Raw genomic sequence first — 20,914 nt, 5'->3', positions numbered from 1 at the left:
CATGCCCTGATGTGTCATTTTCCCGCACCAGAAGAGCAGGAGGTTGCTGTGCTACCAACAGGTCCCTCTAGTAAAATTTTTTAGGGAAGTGGGGGAAGTTTTTGGGGAAGTTTCTCCTGGGATTTAGCTATGTCTGGAAGGGCCCTTAGTCTTCTCCCAAAAAGAAAACAGTGCTTTTATTGGTGAAAATGGAGTAAATCATGTAGTAAGAGAACTGTAGCTGGAATAGATAAGAGATAGTAAATGAATACATAACTAAATGAATTCAGGTCTCTGAGGCCAGATAAACTGTAACTAAGTGTACTAAAGAAATTTGCAAAGCAATTGTCAATAATTTTTGAGAATTCTTGGAGAACAGGAGAGGTGCCATCAGACTGGAGTATAAATGTTGTCTCATCTCCAGAAAGGGCAAAAAAAGAGGGCCTAAGAAATTACTGAGCAATCAGCTTGGTCAGGAAAAGTTAAAGAACAGATCATTAAACAGTCAGTCTGCATGCACTTAGAAAGAAATGCCATAATTACTAAAAGCCAATATGGTTTCTCAAAAAAAGAAAAAAGAAAAAAAGAGGTTTCAAACCAATCTTATCTCTCTCTCTTTTTTTTTTTTAAATTGAGTTTGATAGAGTCCTTCTGCTAAGAAGATAGGAGAAGCAATAGTTCAAAACTTTCTGGCAATTATTCTCTAAGAATTCATTTTTTAAAAAAAAGATTCCATTGTGTCTGTCTAGCACAATTCTCTAAAATATTATTTACCATATATACTCGAAGATAAACTTAGTTTTTCAGCTCTTTTTTGAGCTGAAAAGCCTCCCTTGGCTTATAACGGGGTCAAGGCTAAGGCCAGGCAACAGAATCTGGAGGCCATTGCTTGCAATATATGTTATATTCCTCTCTTACCCTCCCTTATCAGTGTATTTTCCAAAGCCTCCCTCGCTCTTAAACAAAGGAAATGTTTTGAAAAGGAAGTGAAGCCCTTGCAAGTCAGGAAGAAGAAAAATATATATCCATCAATCTTACAAAAGTATTTCCCCCTGAGATATTTGTTATACTCTCCTACAGATATATAGGCATTAACCCCCTGCATGCATTTGCAATCCCTATGTACTTATATATCTGTATCTATCTATCTATATACATTAATTTTAAATATAAATTTTCCCTTCATATGTTTGCAGGTCTTTGCAAATCCTATGTACATATAGATCCATGTACCTGTATATCTATATCCATATATATTCATTATTTAACCTACTGATGCCTCGATTAATGTGATTTTGTTGGTATCTATTTTTATTTTGAAATTTACCAGTAGCTGCTTCATTTCCCACTCTCGGCTTATACTTGGGTCAATAAGTTATCTCAGTTTTTTGTGGTAAAATTAGGTGTCTCAGCTTATATTCGGGTCAGCTTATACTTGAATATATACAGTATATAGCACTTCCACTTCACAGAAATAAAGCATTTCACATATGCTATCTAGATTTAGGTACTATCTAGCTTTAGGAAAATGTTTGTGTCTTTTAGCATGTAATATGTGAATTGATCAAGTTATGTTGATGAATATATTCCCGGCAGATATTAAAGTCAAAACATTCCAGCACATAATACTTTATTAATTCCACCTTTCTAATGTGGAAGCCATGGTCAAAGTTACATGTATGTTGCTGTAAGAATATTTAACCATTAAGGATTTGGATTGTGAATGAGGACTTGATTGGTATTTCTTTAAATAAGTAAGTTGGTATAATGATTTTGAAGATATCATGTTACCCAACTTTCAGGAGAAGCAGGAAGCAGCAGATGAGAAAAACGCATATTATCAAACTTTATTCAGCATAACTTTTTTATTTTTTCTTGTGGTCCTATCCTATACAGTGTTTTCTCTCTACTTCGCGGTTCACTTTTTGCAGATTCGCAGTTTCGCGGTTTTTCACTAAACTCTAAAAGACTATTATAGATCATAAAAAATTACAATTTACAGCTTAAGGAAGGGAGGAAGGAGAAGCCAAAGGGAGAGAAAAGGACCCCAAGCAGCAATGGGAGGAGAAGGAGGTGATTTATCAACACACAATTGGTTGATAAAGACTTAAAATAGTGTATAACTACTAAAATAATGTAAAAATATAAAAATAAATATAGCGTCCCTACTTCGCAGATTTTCAATTATTGTGAGTGGACCTGGAACCTAACCAGGTTCCAATAGTGAGGGAACACTATTGAAAAGTAATCATTTGCCAATGTGGGGACTATTACAATTGAAGAGGGAGAGCCAATATGGTTTAGTAGTTTCTGGAAACAAAGGTTTGATTTCCCACTCATACATGGAAACCTCCTGGGTGATCTTGGGTGAATCACATATTCTCAGCCTGTAATAGGTTCATCTTAGGGTGACCATAATTCAGAAACGACTTGAAGGCACACAATAATAAAAGCTGCAGGCAAAACCTCAAGACTTACCCTGATCATGGAAGTACTGGCTCAGTAGGTGGCTGACATTGTTCCTCTTCCATCTTCCTGACACAGGGTAGACAGTGGAAAAGAAATACACACTCATTTAGCACTTCCAGATGCTACCTTACTTAGATTTGTCATTTTGACCTTCGCTTTCTGGAAGTACTGGCTGACAGGGAAAACTATGAATGGAGTCTCTACTATTTTCTGTTACTAACCAGTTATCAGTAGATAATCCCTCACCTCCTTTGTCCTTTCAATTGGGTCTTAGCAAATAAGTTTACAATGTAGACATTCCCCTTGGTATAAACTGAAGGTGATGACTAAAAAAATCTATAGTGTTGATACTAATTTTCAATGCTTCCTTTTTTAATTTTCTTTTACTTTAGTGACTCTGTGTTAGAAACTGGTATTCCGGTATTTTTTAAAATTCACACAGAAAATTAAAACCATTAGAAATACATATATTATTTATCAGCATTTAAGAGAGGATTATTGTCTACTTTCTTTCTCCTTTCTTGAAATTTGCCCAATTAATAAGTATTTTCTAGATTCTAAGGTAACACTCAAGGCATTCTTTTACATGCATGTTTAAAAGGAAAACATAGTGACTTCCAACACTCTTATTTCATGCAGTGGAATTTCCTCTTCCTAACTTTGCACTCCACACCTCTAAATTTAATTCAGAAGGGTCTACCAAACTTCTGGAACAGATATTTGGGAATCTGTGTGTGTGTGTCAGGATCTTGGGGGCTGTTCTGATGTAGATAGAAACAGTTGGCTACAACTCATTGAGTGCAATGGAACCTGTGGCTTCAGAGAGGTGGAGAGGAGAAGAAACGTAATAATAATAATCATCATCATAATCATAATCATAATAATAATATAATAAAACTTTATTTATAAGCTGCCCTCTCTCCCCAAAGAGACTCAGGGACTCAGTTAACTTGTTTAAGGATCCAATCATACATGTTAATTTGAAATTAAGACACATTTAGGTTGAGTATCCATTCTCTGAAATGCTTGGGAGTTTTGGACGTGAAATGCTTGGACTGTCAAGGCCCAGGCTGCAGAGCACCAATAACCATGCGCAGAGACCAGAATCTATCTAATATCTTTATTAAAGGAATATATAAATAAAAACAGGTGAAGAATAAAGTTCAGAAGTAGACCTTTCAAGAAAGGTCAAATATAGTCCAGGAAATTAATGTCCAATATGAGATATTAGAGTCCAAAGTTATAATCCAATAACCGAAACACACACTTTGCCGAGCAAAGTGTGGGGAAATGACAGGGTCCTTTAGTCCAATGGAGCTTGACAACAAGGCTGGAGAGCAAAATAGATTCTTGGCAAACAAGGCTTGATTTGAGGCAACAAGAAGCAAGAGACGAGAACAGGGTCCGTGGCGAGGTCCGTGGCAAGGTCCGTGAAACAAGGCAGGGTTGGAACAAGAACAAGGTCCTGGAAACAAGGAACAGGAGTAGCGTAGTCCACACACGATTTCACTCCCGAAGCTGACGAATTGACTCCGCAAGGATTCCCTTGCGGTTAAACACCTATATAGGATCTTGTTTTCCCGCCAAGGAACACTTTCCCTGGGGAACAAGAAATGAAACCCATACTGTGTCCAGATGCATGACTCCTTAAGATTTCCCAAGGGAAACAGGCTTAATCAGCTAATTGTCTGGCAGCAATTCTGGCGCTTCTGCGATTCGCCTCCCTAGCGCCTCTATCTCGATTATAATTATCCCGGCGAGAAAACGGGGGAGATTTCTGCTCAAGGCTTGTTTGGCTGACTTCTTGTGGGCAAACATCTTGCAGGTGCAAGGGCTCCAATTCTGGCTGAAACGGTGGGAAACCCAAGTTGTCCTCTTCATCTGCCACAATAGTACTAGGAACGGGACTACATGGCCCATGAGTCATCACATGGACATGTTTAGAGTTTTGATTTTTTTTTCAGATTATAGAATACCTGTATTTTCCTATATGTACATAATGAGATGAGACCCAAGTCTAAACATGAAGTTCAGTTATGTTTCATGTACACTTTATAGCCTGAAGACAATGTATGCAATATTTTGTGCAACTTTATTTTGTGCATAATATTCTGTATAATAATACAGAATTGTATTATTGAACCATCAGAACCATTGAACCATCAGAAAACGAAGGTGCCCCAATTTCAGCCACCATGTGGACAATTTTGGATTTTGAAATATTTTGGATTATGGAATTCTGGATAAGGGGTGCTCATTCTCTATAATTATGTATTTTTTTATTTAGGCGATCCCTCATAGTTCGAGGATGATGGTCCTCCATTTCTTGGAGGACACCTGTGCATGATTTTTTTTAATGTGTGGAGGTCGGTGCACGGCCGGTCAACACACAGTCTTCACAGATTGAGGTCCCAGCAGTGATGTGATTAACACAACGAGAGTGGCTTCTCAGTCTGTTGCAGCCTTCTTTCGCCTTCACAGCCGTTGTAACATGTACCATGTTATCCTCCGCCTGCTCCGCTGTTGAGGTCTTTGGGTCTTCGGATTGTTCTTGGTCTGGATCCTCCCCTGTGGCCACTCCTGGGAGTTCATGACTCCGGTGGTTGTGCCCTCAGGTTCATTGGAATACCCCCTTGATGGATTGTCACCTTGACGTGGTGAGGGGGCTTGGGTGTTCCAGTGAACCTGAGGGCACAACCACCGGAGTCATGAACTCCCAGGAGTGGCCACAGGGGAGGATCCAGACCAAGAACAATCCGAAGACCCAAAATAATTATGTATATGTATATATGGAACTAAAATAATAGCAAAGTTGTATTCCATTACTTTGTGTTATTGTTTGAGTAATAATATAGAAATCCTGAGCACTGGGACATTACCCTTCACCTATTTCAGATGCATCTATGGTTGATAATGACTTACTTTAGGCCAATGGTTCCCAACCTTTGGGGGCCCAGGTGTTCTGGACTTCAACTCCCAGAAATCCCAGGCAGCTTACCAGCTGTTAAGAACTGTGGGAACTGAAGTCCAAAACACCTGGAGGCCCAAAGGTTGGCAACCACTGCTTTAGGCCAACTAGAGAGTATTCTGGTAGATATGAGATTTAAATTGTTCAGTCCTGTACCTGCTATTCTACACTAGCTCTTTAAAACCAATTCAACTTAAAGGTATGCATTTCTATTTAAATAACCAGATTGTATGAAAGTTAAAAAGTTACTGCAGTTTCATCAGTTGGAAATATTAAGTACTAGATTACTTGGCTACAGATAAAATTTAAAAATAAGAAATATTGATGAAATTTCCTTTTTTTTCTTGAACACACAGAAAAAGAAGCCCATCAATATCCAGAGATCAAAACAGAAGGTTCAACCAGCTGGAGGAGAGAGACGACTATTCACAGTATGCAACATCAGACAGTGCAATGCCAAGATCACCATCAGATTATGCAGACAGACGATTACAGCATGGCACTCAATTATATGAAGAACCTGAACTTGATGATTACAGGGATTCTAACAGGAGAAGTCGCAGGCGTTCAAGGGAATATCCTTTAGAAGAAGATGAAATACAAAATAGAGAGGATTATGAGAGGCAGCGGCGGGAAGAAGAGTACCAAGCACGGTACCGGAGTGATCCTAATTTGGCTCGTTATCCTGTCAAACCACAACCATATGAGGAACAAATGCGTATTCATGCTGAAGTGTCTCGAGCGCGCCATGAACGAAGGCACAGTGATGTGTCTTTGGCAAATACTGAATTGGAGGATTCCCGGCTATCGATGATGAGAATGGAACGGCCATCAAGGCAAAGGTCTGCATCTGAACGCAGAGCTGCCATGGACCAACGTTCATATTCAATGGAAAGAACTCAGGGACTAAGTCCCAATCGGCAGAGGACCACAAATCACAGTCCTCCAACTCCTAGGAGAAGTCCAATTCCTTTTGATAGGCCAGAAATGAGGCGGACTGATTCATTAAGGAAACAGCACCATTTGGATCCCAGCTCAGCTGTCCGCAAAACAAAACGTGAAAAAATGGAAACCATGTTAAGAAATGATTCATTAAGTTCAGATCAGTCGGAATCAGTTAGGCCTCCTCCACCAAAACCTCATAAAACAAAAAAGGGTGGTAAAATGCGTCAAGTGTCACTAAGCAGTTCTGAAGAAGAGTTGGCTTCTACCCCAGAATATACCAGCTGTGATGATGTAGAAATTGAAAGTGAAAGTGTTAGTGAGAAAGGTAAGAATCCTCCTCACATCTGACATTTTGCTAGTAAAGAATACCTAGTGGGTTAGTTTTTGTTATAATATTGTTTTATTTTACTTCAAATGAACTAAATAATTACTGTGACCTTCGGTAGTTCATGATGATCTTTAAAAGTAGCTTCAGTGTAATCATAATGGGGCTCTATTCTACAGATGGACTTTGTATATGTTCTAATTATATAATTATCTCTGAATCTCCATGCTACACATAGTTGATGTGGGGATTTTGTTTTTAGAAAGAAGATTATCTTTCTTCACAAAGATGCAAAAAAGCTAGGTGTCTAAGAGCTTTATCACATACAAATCAGGTGATGCCGAATTAGCATTAACATAAAAAACTCATATATTGATGGGTGGGTGGGACTGAATTGGATCTGTTGACATTCAGTTAACCCTATTGTGTCAAAGAAGTAGGAGAGAAGTCTATATTAGGAAAAAGTAATAGTTTACTTTTGTTTCTCTTGTGCATTGGTGAATGACTGATATGATTATTATTAATTAAGCACATGAATTCAAAGGAAATGGAGAAGCAATTACTGTCCATAGCTGTAATTTGCAATTCCGTGATATATGAAGAACATATTTCTGCAGTTGAAATGGCAAAATCCAAGTTTGCCAATGTTTTCATCTGACTATTTGATGCTTGGATACTATGATGTAATCTTTGGTACAATGAGGGTAAGCAAATTCTTATGCTGAACTAAAATTCTAAAACAAGAAAGGGGACTATAGTCTGCCCTTCTTTCTACTAAAAACAATTTCATTCTGATACTAAGGTAATGGGATTAGAGGTCCTCCCATGTAAGCAACAGGTGGGTGTTTGTCTAATTCTGATTTTGAGAAAGGAACCAAATATATTTGCAAATTGTCATATCTAGGAATTGTTTAAAAGGTTTTAAGAGTTACCAGTTTTGTGTACAATTATTTTATTTTATTTCTATCTTGCTCGATATCCTGTATCTCAAGGTGGCAGACAAGTAAAATCAATATAAGCAATTTAAAATAATTTTAAATATAAAGCAATACAAACCATTTAAATGAATACAGAATATTTAACAATTTTGCAGCTGAACTATGTATATGCAAATTTTATTATAAATAACTTAGGCTTAAGTAATAAGTTATATTATTACATGGTGCTGGAATGAAACTAATATTGGTCCCAGTTAGGCACTGAATGAGAGGTTGCCCACGTTAGAGAAAGTCTTCTTCCATGTTAATCCACCTTACCCAAAATCTTACTTTGGTTTCCCATTCTGTTATAATGTTATCTTCTTACCTGAGTTTCAGCTAAAGTCCCTGAAGTTCAATTTCCTAGGACTGATGAGTAGCTTCAATGCAGTATTTAATAAAGAGCAGATACAAAAAGGTCCACCTCTTTCCATCATTTTCTTGGCTATTTAAATACTTTTAAACTTGGAATTCTAACCTGTCACATTCTAAACAAAAATTAAAATAAACAAAGTGCTCTAATCATTTGCATTTATTAAACCATCTGGTGATAAAATTAATTAGGCACACATACATTCTTAAGACTTTTTTCATTCCATTTACATAACCTTCAACTGTTCTGATTTGGCAGGGACAGTTCCAGTTACTCTTATGTTGTCTCAATTTTTAGCTGCTTTTAAAATGTCTCAGATATTCTCTCCTCCTCTCACTTCCCTTATGTTGCTGCAAACTGAGTTAAACTGCATAATTAGCTCACAATAAACTTAGGACCTCATCTGATGGAGGTCCATAAGCGGGGGGACAGCGGGAGAATCCAAGGGGCAGCGGGACAAATCCATGGGGTAGTGGGGGAAACAGTGAGGCAGTGCCTGCATCGCCTCCTTATAATGCCACGGTGGTTCCCATCTGTCTCCGGCTTTGTCCTGTGCTATCTCCAGCTTAGTCAATGAGAACACAGGTAGTCACCAGTGTTTTAAAGGTAGCGTCTCAATATGCTGCCAAAATGCAGCCAGGATAGAGCTAGGATGAAGCCCCGCCGGAAGTAGCCCTTCAGCGAGTTTCGTCTTGGCTGCTTCTCAGTAGTGTCCGAAGACGGGGAAAAAGCCCCCTCTGATGAAGTCCTTAGTTAGCTCTATCCTCATTAGTAGATTCAGGCAAAGGCAAATAGTTGCAGCCTTTCTTAGCTTGGATGTTCGTCCTCCTTAATAACATTTGCTGTCTTAATCACACTGATGCTGCTTAACCACCTGTGTCCTGGTTTTCATCTGTAAAATGTTGGGAGTGTATGCATTTAGGTAGCATGGGCTATACTTGCAAGTATTACTGCACGAAAATCCTACTTTTTAGCATTAGCTCTTATTTAATGAATTGATAATCCATTTAATAATTTAATTCTGAAAATGCATTTATGGTAATATTCCATCTTAAGTCAACTATGTTACCTAAAAATAATTTAATTAAGTTATTTGTTTTTGTTTAAAAACTTTGTTTGAAAATGTTAAACTCAGTTGATTTTTTATTTAGTTAGCTGCTATTGCTGTGAAAAATTCTTTGTTGTTTTTGCTGCAACAGACTAATATTGCTATCTAAAAAGTGTTTATTTGTGTAATGCAATATAAACGTTTCAAAGGAAGTTAGATGTGCAGAAATATTGTTTCCTTGACACTGTCCTCCTATAATTCAGTTTCTCCTCAATATACATTTTTCTTACACTCCCACACACCCTGTAGCTGCTTTATTTCTCTGATATGGATAATTTTGTAGTATGGAATGAAGTGGAATTCTATAAATACGAATATTTAAATCCCCTGTGAACTTTTACTTGGGTATAAGATCGATTTAACTTAGAAGTAAATAGTTCACAGAGCTGTAGTATATGCCAATACAAGTAAACATGATACTTGTTCTCCCAAAAGTACTTTATCATTTATTATTAACAAGTTTGTAAAAATCTAAATTCCACAGCATGCATTTGATTATACCTGTAAATTTCTATTTGTCAGTCTATGTATGTATGCATCTATCCATCCATCCATCCATCATTTCTTCCCAAGTTCTCTTTTCCTCTGGTAGCACCTTGCATAGTTCCCAAGAAGTCTGGGGAAAATAAATGTGAAATTCCATTTTTGGAGCAATGCAGGACTGTCTTGCATGATATGAGGCAAATCCCAAAACCAAGCTTGCTTCCACTCCGTGATTAACTCATCTCCCCATGTTAGCAGGAAAAACCTGTCAATAGCTGCGAATTGCACTATGTTCCTGTCACCTGCGTTGTGCAATGAGGCCTTTATACTTCTGTGCTGGCACACTGACATTGAAGTTATGTCAAGGGGCAGGATTCTCTTCCTCTCCCCCTGTCCCCCCTTCTCCTTGCTGTTCCCAACCTGTTAGTTTTTACATTTGTAATTATATTTGGCCTTTTTAAATTAACCATAGCTGCAACTGTGAAATTGCTTTTAAAAATTAATTAAAATATTACAGAGCAATGGAAGTGCAGGAAGGCAGGATTAAGAGAATTTGCAGAAGTATGAGTGAAGGGCCATGAATCGGCAGATCAGCACAGTTATACAATTGGAGAGATAATGACGGCCTTGGCGATATGTAGCTGTTATTGGTAATCACATAACTGCCATGGAATAGTAGCTTCACATGATTATGCCATCAGTAAAAATTGATAATGTGTCTATGACACTTCTGTGGCAGCTAAAACAACAAATTCAGTGTCATCGAAACTATTAGAAACATTCAGTAACAACTACCTCAACTACCTTAATCTGGTTTTGCAAAAGATGTGATCATCTTCATAATAAATATTTTGATTAGTGAAATGATTAAATGTGGAATAGATGGGAACATTGTGAGATAGATTTATATGTGGCTAGTCATACCGTATATACAGTATATACCCGAGTATAAGCCACCCCAAATATAAGCCGAAGCACCTAATTTTACCACAAAAAACTGGGAAAACGTATTGACCCATGTATAAGATGAGGGTGGGTAATGCAGGAGCTACTGGTAAATTTCAAAAATAAAAATAGATACCAATAAAATTACATTAACTGAGGCATCAGTAGATTAAATGTTTTTGAATATTTAATATTTTGAAAATTAAATCTGGAATTTAAGATAAGATTGTCCAACTCTGATTACCTATATACTCAAGTATAAGCTGACCCGAATATAAACCGACTTGAATATAAACCAATCAGGACCCTCATTCGAGTATAAGCTGAAGGGGGCTGTTTCAGCCCTAAAAAGGGGCTGAAAAACTCGGCTTCTACTTGAATATATACGGTAATTTAAAACTGGAGACGATTAGAGTTCTCCAGTATTCTGTCCTGGGGCCAATACTTCAAAAAATTTATCAATGACCTAGATGATCAATTGGAGGGAATCTTTAACAAATTTGCAGATCACCGAAAACCAATAAGGGTTTACTTTGGAAACTTGCCATACAGTATGTGAAAGGTAAGGTAGGAATCAGTACCTTGAACTTGGAATAGAAATAAATTGATATGCAATTAAGTTACTTTTTTTCTGGAATTCCCATGCTTCAATTTTTCTTCTTGTATTCTTTACCTGTTAATGATGCCACCTTCCTACCTTCCTTCACAATTAAATGAAGAATTTAATTTTTCTGTCCTTTTGCCTTAAAATTCTCTGCTTTGATATATTGCTTAGGGATGAATTTATGTTTATATTTATCAATTTGGTCAGATGGTTTGCTTTTAATGGCCTGTGTTCACATTTACCTAATCAGCCAAAGAGCTGAAGTCTGCACTTACTGTAAATAGCAGGTGTGTAGTTTGAGAATACTCTTAGATTTTTTAAAGCCCCATCTACACTAATGCAGTTTTAAACCAGTATTGAAAAAAGTGGTTTAGCTGTGCTGATGATTACATGGAATCTTAGGAATCCTGATATCCAAATGATGATTATTAAAAACCACAGAACACTGATGGCTTTTTTTTTTGCACGATTTTGTGGGAGTTTATTGTTTGGCCACTGCAGTTTGAAACTAGCTTTGAACTGCATTAAATGGTCAGTGGAGATGCAACCTCTGTCACTAGAGACTTATTGTGGACTCTGTAGCTTGGAGTATGTAGGGTTGGCTTTGGCCCCTGCCACACAGCTGTATAAAATTCACAATGAACTGGGTTATATGGCAGTGTGGACTCAGATAATCAAGTTGAAAGCAGATATTGTGGATTATCTGCCTTGATAGTCTGAGTTAGATGGCTGTGTGGAAGGGCCCTTTAAGTGGTCCAACAGCTACAGTTTTTCCTGCAAAGGTGTAACCACATTCATTCATATGCTGATAACGTCTTGATTAGGCAGCGACAATATGTTGTACATGGAGCCATTCTTAAAGATGAGCTGAAACTTGAAACTAGTTCAACGCGGTAGACTTAGCTAAATTGCTCACGAGAACTTCATAAGAAAGCTGTTTGAAACAAATTGCACTGAATGCCAAAATGTTTCTGGTCTGAATTCATTGTGATGGATGACATTTAAAACCTTATATGCTTGAGACTTTGTTATTAAAGGTATGTCTCTCCCTTTACGCACCTGGATGAGGACTGAGGTCTATTGGAACAGCCCTCCGTTCTCTCCCACCAGTTTGAGCAATAACTTAAATATATTGTGGGTGGATATGGAAGAAATTTATTTTTGCTCTGATATTTCGTTTGTGGAATGTCAATCCCCTTAGAGTCCTGATTGGTGCTAATGCTGGCTTCATTCTAGTGCCAAGAAAAATGTCTTTTTATGAGGCCTAAATAAGTTTGTCCAGTTTGTACACGTAGATAGCTTTAAATTGTTTAATTCTTGTTTAATTTTTCATATTGTTTAATATCTTTCAGATTGTTAAAATATTTTATGCTCTCAAACTTTTTAATTCTTTTAAATCCTCTTTAATTATTCATTGCATACCACCCTGAAATCTTTTGATATAATCCAGGTTATAAATATTTAAATGCCTACCTACATACATAAGTACAGTCACAGTTTCTGTGTTAATACATAGCCGGAAAATATAATTTAACCTCAAAGCCATGTGCTCAAAGGGAGGAGAAAATTGGTGTACGTGTCCTCAAATCCATATTGACTGGAAACCTAACAACTTTATATGAATCTATTTGCAGTACTTTTCATTCCTATTTTGGTAGAATGTATCAGTACATTTTGATAATTTAAAAAGTGAATCAGTGAGGGCAAAATGGAACTACGATTTTGTCTTTATTTGCTTTTCCAAATAATATTGCACAGTTACTTTATATTTTTCACATACATTTCATTTAAAATATTTCAAGTTTTACATTTGATGCTGTAGTGAATATTTAGATTATAATTCTTTTTGAGGGCTCTAGTTATATAATCTGTTTACTTGGAAATTGGAGAATATGTGGACATCAGTTATGTAATATGAATTACAGTCACACTGATGTTTTCATCACAAAGCTGTACAGTCCTCTTCTATTATAAGAAGTGTTTACTTATTTTTATACATGAATATATTTCAGTTCCAACAAAGAAATAACCTTTGCACAACATCTTAGTGTAAAAATGCCTAGTTGTCCCATTAGCACATATGAATAAAGTAGAGTTAGATGTAATTGTAGAATAAAAAAGTATTCAGTTTGAAACATGGGTTTTAATTTATGCAGCAAAAAATGTTTCTTTTAATTTAAGCCAGCAACTTTGACTTCTGTGCCATGTAAACAGCAAATGTATTCTGCACTTTCATATCTTTTGTTCACTTAAGCCTCTGTGAACTCACAGCTTCCATTGATCTTCCGACTTAATCCTTTTCCTTGGCAGGTTGGAGCTGAAGCTCAGGACACTGGGAGCATTGTGGCCACTTAGATTTTACATTGCCTTGAGAATCTAGTTTTGAGAGAATAAAATGCATAGGTAGAGAAAAGCTCTTTTTGAGGGATGTAGAGAACCAGGTAATAGGTATAGAGAAAGACCCAGAACTGGGGATAGGTATGCATGGATCAAGTGTCGCTTTGAAGTCACATACAAATCACCAAAAGAAAGGAGGCAGCAAGGCTTTTATTTCTCCTCAGATTTGGCTCCCCAAAAGGGTACCTCAGTTTAATTTGAATTAATAAAACTGGCTACATTTAAAAGAAGAGGAAAGCAGACTTGATGTTTGATAATATGGTGATAGTTGTGTTGCCACTTTTAGTTATTTGTGCACAATTTCCCCCTCTATGACTTCTTAAAAGAACCTATTCAAGAGGTTTGTTGTTAGATCAAAAGGTTTAGAATTTAAAATTATATGCCTTATTGTTAGGTACAATCCAGTTTTCCAAGAGATGACAAGTTTGTACATGCTAGAGCTTACTTGAGTTTTTGTTGGAAGTTCCTTTGGATCCCCTTTCCTTCAAATATAGTTGAGAACACGTTTTGATACTTATTTATAGTTATACAAAGTGGGCAGTTGGAGTTACAGCATCAAATGCTCTGATGTTCCGAAATCCATTACTCTCATATCTCATGGTGTGGTGGTAGTGCTAACTGCTACTCAGCTCTCTTTCTCTTTCCAGTTTTCTGTTCTCAAAAACATATTTTCTTTGCAAACACACAACTTGAAGCTACCAGCTAAAAGTAAGGAGAGCAAGTTGTAAAGAAACCTCTTTTTAGAGCACTCTCCAGTCAAAAGGCCAGCTATGGAGAGTTATTAGCTATTCTTCCTATTAGATATTAGGAAATGTTGCCAGGCTATTAAGTTTAAGAATCCGGCCAGGCATGCCTTGGGCAGCCAACATTGATGTAAAAGCTAATATTAAGAATCAAGGGCCCATTAATTGGAAAGGATTCCAAAGGATTCGAAAATATTTCTTAGTGCAATTCTAAGTTCCATAGCATTATCCAAGTTTGATCCAACTCTCACCTCCAATTTACTGAGGAAGAGCACTGGATCCAAAAATGAAGAGATAATGTGGATTCATCAAGTGTAAGTTGAACATTTAAAAACAACGTGCAGTTCCAATTTCTGATTTTTAGGTATAATGTGATCTGTGGGTTGCAACACAGATTCTCTCCCAAAGGACTTGAGATTAAAAAAATCAACAACATAAGCTTATAGTTGCCTAGAGCGCAGATCTAATCTAAAATCCCATATATGAGATTGTGTGGTGTCTTTACATGACATGAAAGATGACATAAGTACATAAATTTAACAAAACATTATATGCTCGGCATATAGAACTATCTTTTGAATTTTCTTGTTTTTTAAAAATTCTGATTATTAAAAGAAATCATTCACTATAGATTAAGTAGGTTAATCCAGAAAAGAAGGATACACAAAACATCTGCACGGAGAATAGAGGCAATGAAGATTAATGTACATTCTCTCTTTTCTCTATCTCACTCTTTCTCACATTTACTTATATACATACCAACATGATTTCTTCCCTTAAAGTCTCCTCCATCTCTCATTTAACTTTGGTCATAATGACTATTTTCCTGTTCAAATGAGAAAACAATCCAGACAATTCACTCTGCCAACCAGGAACATGCATTTGTTGTTGTGTGCCTCCAAGTCAGTCTGGTGATTTCCGATGTATGATGATCACAGAGTTTTCTTACCAAGATTTGTTTGGAGTTGTCTTTGTTTCCTTTTGAAGAAGAGGCATTTTGATTTGTTTTAAGGTCACCCAATATGTTTTCATAACTGAGTGGGGATTTGAACCCTGGTCTCCAGTGCCATAGTCCATCACTTAAGCCAGGGGTACCCAAACTACGGCCCAGGGGCCACATGCGGCCCATCAAAGCCATTTATCTGGCCCAAGGAGTCTCTTCCAACCCTCTTTATTATTATTATTATTATTATTATTATTATTATTATTATTATTATTATTATTAACAACATTGAAGCTTGGTGGCCATCTGTCAGAGGTGCTTTGCTTGTGTTTTTGGTGCACAAAGGCAGAAGGGGATTGGACTAAATGGCCCAAGGGGTCTCTTCCAACCTCTTTATTATTATTATTATTATTATTACTATTATTATTATTATTATTAACATTGAAACTTGGTGGCCATCTGTCAGGGGTGCTTTGCTAGTGTTTTTAGTGCACAAAGGTAGAAGGGGGTTGGACTAAATGGCCCAAGGGGTCTCTTCCAACCCTCTTTATTATTATTATTATTATTATTATTATTATTATTATTATTATTAACATTGAAGCTTGGTGGCCATCTGTCAGGGGTGCTTTGCTTGTGTTTTTGGTGCACAAAGGTTAGACAAAGGGAGTTAGACTAAATGGGCCAAGGGGTCTCTTCCAACCCTCTATTATTATTATTAACATTAAAGCTGTATTTGTTCCCATTTTGTTTTTTAACTTCAAAATAAGTTATGTGCAGTGTGCATAGGAATTTGTTCATAGTTTTTTGTTTTGTTTTTAAAAAAAACAAAAAAACTATAGTCCGGCCCTCCAATGGTCTGAGGGATCGTGAACTGGCCCTCTGTTTAAAAAGTTTGGGGATCCCTGACTTAAGCCATCACACAATTATTGCTGTGGCGCAGGCTGTTGAGCAACCAGCTGCAACAAATCACTCTGACAAAAGAGGTCATGAGTTCGAGGCCAGCTCGGAGCCCCGTGTTTGTCTTGTCTTTGTTCTATGTTAAGGCATTGAATGTTTGCTTTATATGTGTAATGTGATCCGCCCTGAGTCCCCTTTGGGGTGAGAAGGGTGGAATATAAATACAGTAGAGTCTCACTTATCCAACATAAATGGGCTGGCAGAACGTTGGCTAAGCGAATATGTTGGATAATAAGGAGGCATTATGGAAAAGCCTATTAAACATCAAATTAGTTTATGATTTTACAAATTAAGCACCAAAACATCATGTTATACAACAAATTTGACAAAAAAGTAGTTTAATACATGTTAATGCTATGTAGTAATTACTGAATTTATGAATTTAGTACCAAAATATCATGATGTCTTGAAAACATTGTCTACAAAAATGCGTTGGATAATCCAGAATGTTGGATAAGCGAGTGTTGGATAAGTGAGACTCTACTGTACTGTAAATAAATGAATAAATACATTTATTTATACCCCACTTTTTCTCTCCACAAAGAGACACTGCACTTTCTCTTATTCGATTCACAAATCACTGCTAATGGGTTCCAGACAGGCAGCAATGCACAAAAAACCTATGTGCACTGCCTGTTTACAGCTCTGTCTGAACAAATAGAGATTTTGTTTGTAAATAGTGCACGGATAAAAGTTGTTAATTGATTGTGTGTGTATATAAGGAGAAAGGTAGGCAAGGAGGATTTGGGGTCTGGCAAATAGCCTTGGCAGATATCCATAGAAGTAATGTTGCCCTTGGGATGAAGTAGACATGGCTTTTCAGCTGTTTGGCTGAGATCAAGTGTATCCCACTGCCACTCTGCTTGCTGGCATGAACCTGGAGCAGAGCTGTCATATAGATTTGTTGCAGAATATGATACCTAAGCTTGAATTTGTTGTTGGTGATTGGTATTTTAGATTAGATCTGCTCTCTAGGCAACTATAAGCTTTTGTTGTTGTTTTTTTTATCTCAAGTCCTTTGGGAGAGAATCTGTGTTGCAACCCACATATCACATTAAACCTAAAAATCAGAATTTGGAACTGCATGTTGTTTTAAAATGTTCAGTATGTTTTCTACACAGCAGAATGGTATATCTTTTTCACCTAATATTAATAACAAAAAGGAATGTTTATTTTGATACCTAGAAAGAGGATGGCAAGCAGTATGAAAGCTGCACTTGTGACCACATTGTAGTCTAGGTTCAGTAGATTCTTTATGTGTCAAATTTCAGGTTTTTTTAAACATCATGAATGGTTTTTTTTTGAAATAGTATGATGTTGGTATTTTATCTGCATTTGACAGATACAACCATGTACATTGTTGGATTAAGATTTTTGTTTTGAAAAAAATACTACTATCCTTTATTCAACGTAGCATTCAGTATAACATAAATGCTAGACCATTGGTGCTTCTTTAAAAACCAATATTTTAAAGTGCACTACACATGTTTTATATCGGACCGAGAGTATTTTTATTTACTTTGTGGAACAAAAAAAAAAGAAAGAATTGCTATTAGAAAATGAACAAAAGTGTCAATTCTAAGAAAATTCAAGAAAAAACTATTTAGGTATGATGGGTCAATTAATAAATTAATTCTAAACAGTTTTCTTTCATATATAGTGAAGAGACCAGAAAATACTAAGTATCATTTCTTAGCCTCTTAAGACTACATACCACAATGTTTGGGCAAAACAGATGAAACACTATGCAGATGGAGTGTTGTGTAGTTTCCGGGCTATATGGCCATGTTCTGGCAGCATTTTCTCCTGAGGTTTCATCTGCAACTGTGGCTGGCATCTTCAGATGATCCTCTGAAGATGCCAGCCATAGATGCAGGTGAAAAATTAGGAGAAAATGTTGCTAACACTCTTCCATACAGCGAGGAAACTACACAACATTCCATTGATTCCGGCTGTGAAAACCTTCAACAGTACACTATGCAAAGGCAATGAATGTGCCAAAATATGCCAGTCATGTGCTGGTAATGGGGAGCAGCTATAAAGAATCTCCAAAAGGTGAGGAAAGAAAATATAGTTCTTCATCCCCTGCTTTAATCCTCTTCTCAAAACTGAGATTTGCATGTGGAAAGAAGTTTTCATTGGTGCCAATGGATACTCTCCTCCCAATCTAAATAGGACCATCAAGAGTGATATTTTTGTGACTATGGATAGTAAACTCCTCCTTCCACCCTAGACCTCTACAGTTCTGATGCTATGCTGACTGCTGTCTATGCATTTCACTGTGTAGATTTATTATATTCACACAGTTAGCATTACATCTGTTCAGGCTGTGCGTTGACAATTTAGTGCTAAATTAGGTTAGAACTAAAACCTCCCTCATTGGAAAAAGTATAGGAATGCCTGAGTTAACAAAGAAGCTCCTTTTTACAAAGTCTTTTTAGACCTGGTCAGTTCCATCTATTATTCTATTATCTTTGTTCTCTATCTAGTTGGAAATTTTAGCAGTTACCAGCATTCGGATGCTGGTGAAGAAGGAAGGCTGCAGAAATACAGAAATTCAATGCTGGGTTGCAGCTACATGTCTGCAATTTAAAAAAAGAAAGAAAAACCAAGAACTGAGAAAAAAATATGAATCTCTCCCAGCAACCTGCAACTGTAAGCACTTGCCTAAAACAGACAAGAGAAACAGTAGCTGCTTTCACAATCTCTTACTCTGAGCATATTTGAATATCAAAACAGAAAGGAAAGAGATCTGTTTGTATCACCAACTCCATTCATATGTTAAAAAAGGCATAGATATATACACTTGGCTATCAAAATGGTAATTGTAAGAAAAATTAAGGCTTGTGAAAAAACATCCCTGGAAGCATTTTGGAAGATTTCATATCTTCCCTAGCAGGCTCAAAATGTATTTGTTGGCTTACCTGACAGAGTCATTTTATTTCATATGTGTGGCATTATCAGTTTTGAATAAAAGGTTAGGACAGTGTTCCATTATTGAACTGTTCTGCTTTTTTTGTGATGTAGGAACCTACCTATTGTTTCCATGTTATCTCTGTCTCTGGTACCAAATTTTCTGCCAAAGAAGAAATGTTCACAAACATATCTACATTGTTAACTAAGGTATCCATGTACCGTAGAGTCTCTCTTATCCGACATAAATGGGCCAGCAAAATGTCAGATAAATGAAAATGTCGGATAATATGGAGGCTTCTGAAAGTTAGTCCATATCTCTATCCTGGTAGAGATCAGTGGTGAGTGAGTTCTCCTTCTGTTTGGCTTTCCAGACACAAGGAGAGACTGCTCACCTCACTTCGCTTTGCCCGCCTTTATGGTCTCACCGCCCCTCCGTTGGTGTCGTTGTCCCACTCAGCTGCATTGATGTTGAAATACTCAGGCTCCTCCATTGAGCTCTGCTGGCCATGCCACCTCCCGCATAGTCACAGCCCCTCCTTCCAACTCGGACTGAACTATTGGGGGGGGGGGGAGAGTAGAGGCAGAACCATTATGCTCTGGCTCCTCCTTCTGAGTTCGCACAGTGGTACCGGCCAAAATGGGAAAGAAAGAAAGAAAAAGTAAAAAAGGGGAAATGCTGAAGGAAAAGGGGGTGGGGGGATTGGATAAGAGCGTTGGATAAGACAGAATGTCAGATAAGCAAAGATCAGATAAGCAAGACTCTTCTGTATCAATAGTTAAAAAAAAGAAAAAGAGAACAAGTTGCTTCGGGTTCTTGAAGTGTTCTATTCCATCATAAGGACTTTTTCTTTGGGTACTTTGTACAAATCTGGCCACTTTGTATCTTGGCCTAGGGAAAGTCAATGCATCACTGCACAGCTAATAGTTGTAGAATATTGTAGAGTATAAGAAGACTACTTAGTGGTTATGTAGTGCTTAGTAGGCATAAGAAATGTGTGACTTCCAGATATTGTTGAACAACAACTCCCATCATTCCTGTCTATAGAGCTTACTGGCATTTTCAAACATCACTTTTTTTCAACACAATCTGAGAAAAAGAACAATTTGAATATTTGACCTAAAAAGGAAGATGAACTTTCCATAAGTTCTATGTTTGAACAGATTTGAAGTCAGCATAAATTTCAACTTTCGGCAATATCACTGGAGGTGGAATTGGAAGCAGTAGATACTAGAATTAATGAAGCAGAATGGATGGCATGGATCAGTGAATGAAGCAAACTAATCCTTAGTTCTGCCTCCTGATTAACCTTGGGAAATAACTCAGTTTTGTCTGAAGAATGTGACATCGTAACAGGATCTAGCATAGCATGCTGCTGCAAAATATAGACTAAGAATTACTTTTAATTGCTATTAAACAGCTATACCTGGATATTGGTAGCAAGGATATCCTACTATGCAATCTTCAGAAGGAAGAAGGAAGAAAAATATTGCAGATTTTCCTTTCAATGGAGATGTCATCCAGGTTGGAGCTTATACTCTACGTCTTTTTGAAGAAAGATTACATAATTACGGGATAAGGGGAATTTTCAAGAAAGATTGGTGTGGATGTTGTTGTGTCTAGAATTAAAGCTTTTTTATTTATTTAAAAGAACAAGGCAACTTGACCTTAATAAGAAAATACTTCATGCAGTAATTTGTTAGAGTCCTTTATTGCTGATTAAAGTGAGCATATGGAGGATACTTTCATCTCACCTTATTCTCTTATTTAAGTGTGGTATTATC

At 37.0% G+C, this 20,914-nt stretch overlaps 1 protein-coding gene across 19 annotated transcripts in view; it reads left to right on the top strand.

Moving 5' to 3' along the window:
• rims2 (regulating synaptic membrane exocytosis 2) overlaps positions 1–20,914 on the top strand; it is a 434,045-nt gene that overhangs the window by 172,806 nt on the left and 240,325 nt on the right. For all 19 annotated transcript variants that reach the window (XM_062980098.1, XM_062980109.1, XM_062980104.1 and 16 more), the window contains one exon: positions 5,773–6,686. In XM_062980098.1, the coding sequence (XP_062836168.1) occupies positions 5,773–6,686 (914 nt within the window). The remainder of the gene's footprint in view (positions 1–5,772; positions 6,687–20,914) is intronic.

Source organism: Anolis carolinensis, chromosome 4, assembly GCF_035594765.1.
Source record: "Anolis carolinensis isolate JA03-04 chromosome 4, rAnoCar3.1.pri, whole genome shotgun sequence".
In the NCBI taxonomy this organism is placed as follows: Eukaryota; Metazoa; Chordata; class Lepidosauria; order Squamata; family Dactyloidae; genus Anolis; species Anolis carolinensis.
This window is presented reverse-complemented; position numbering and strand designations above follow the sequence as displayed.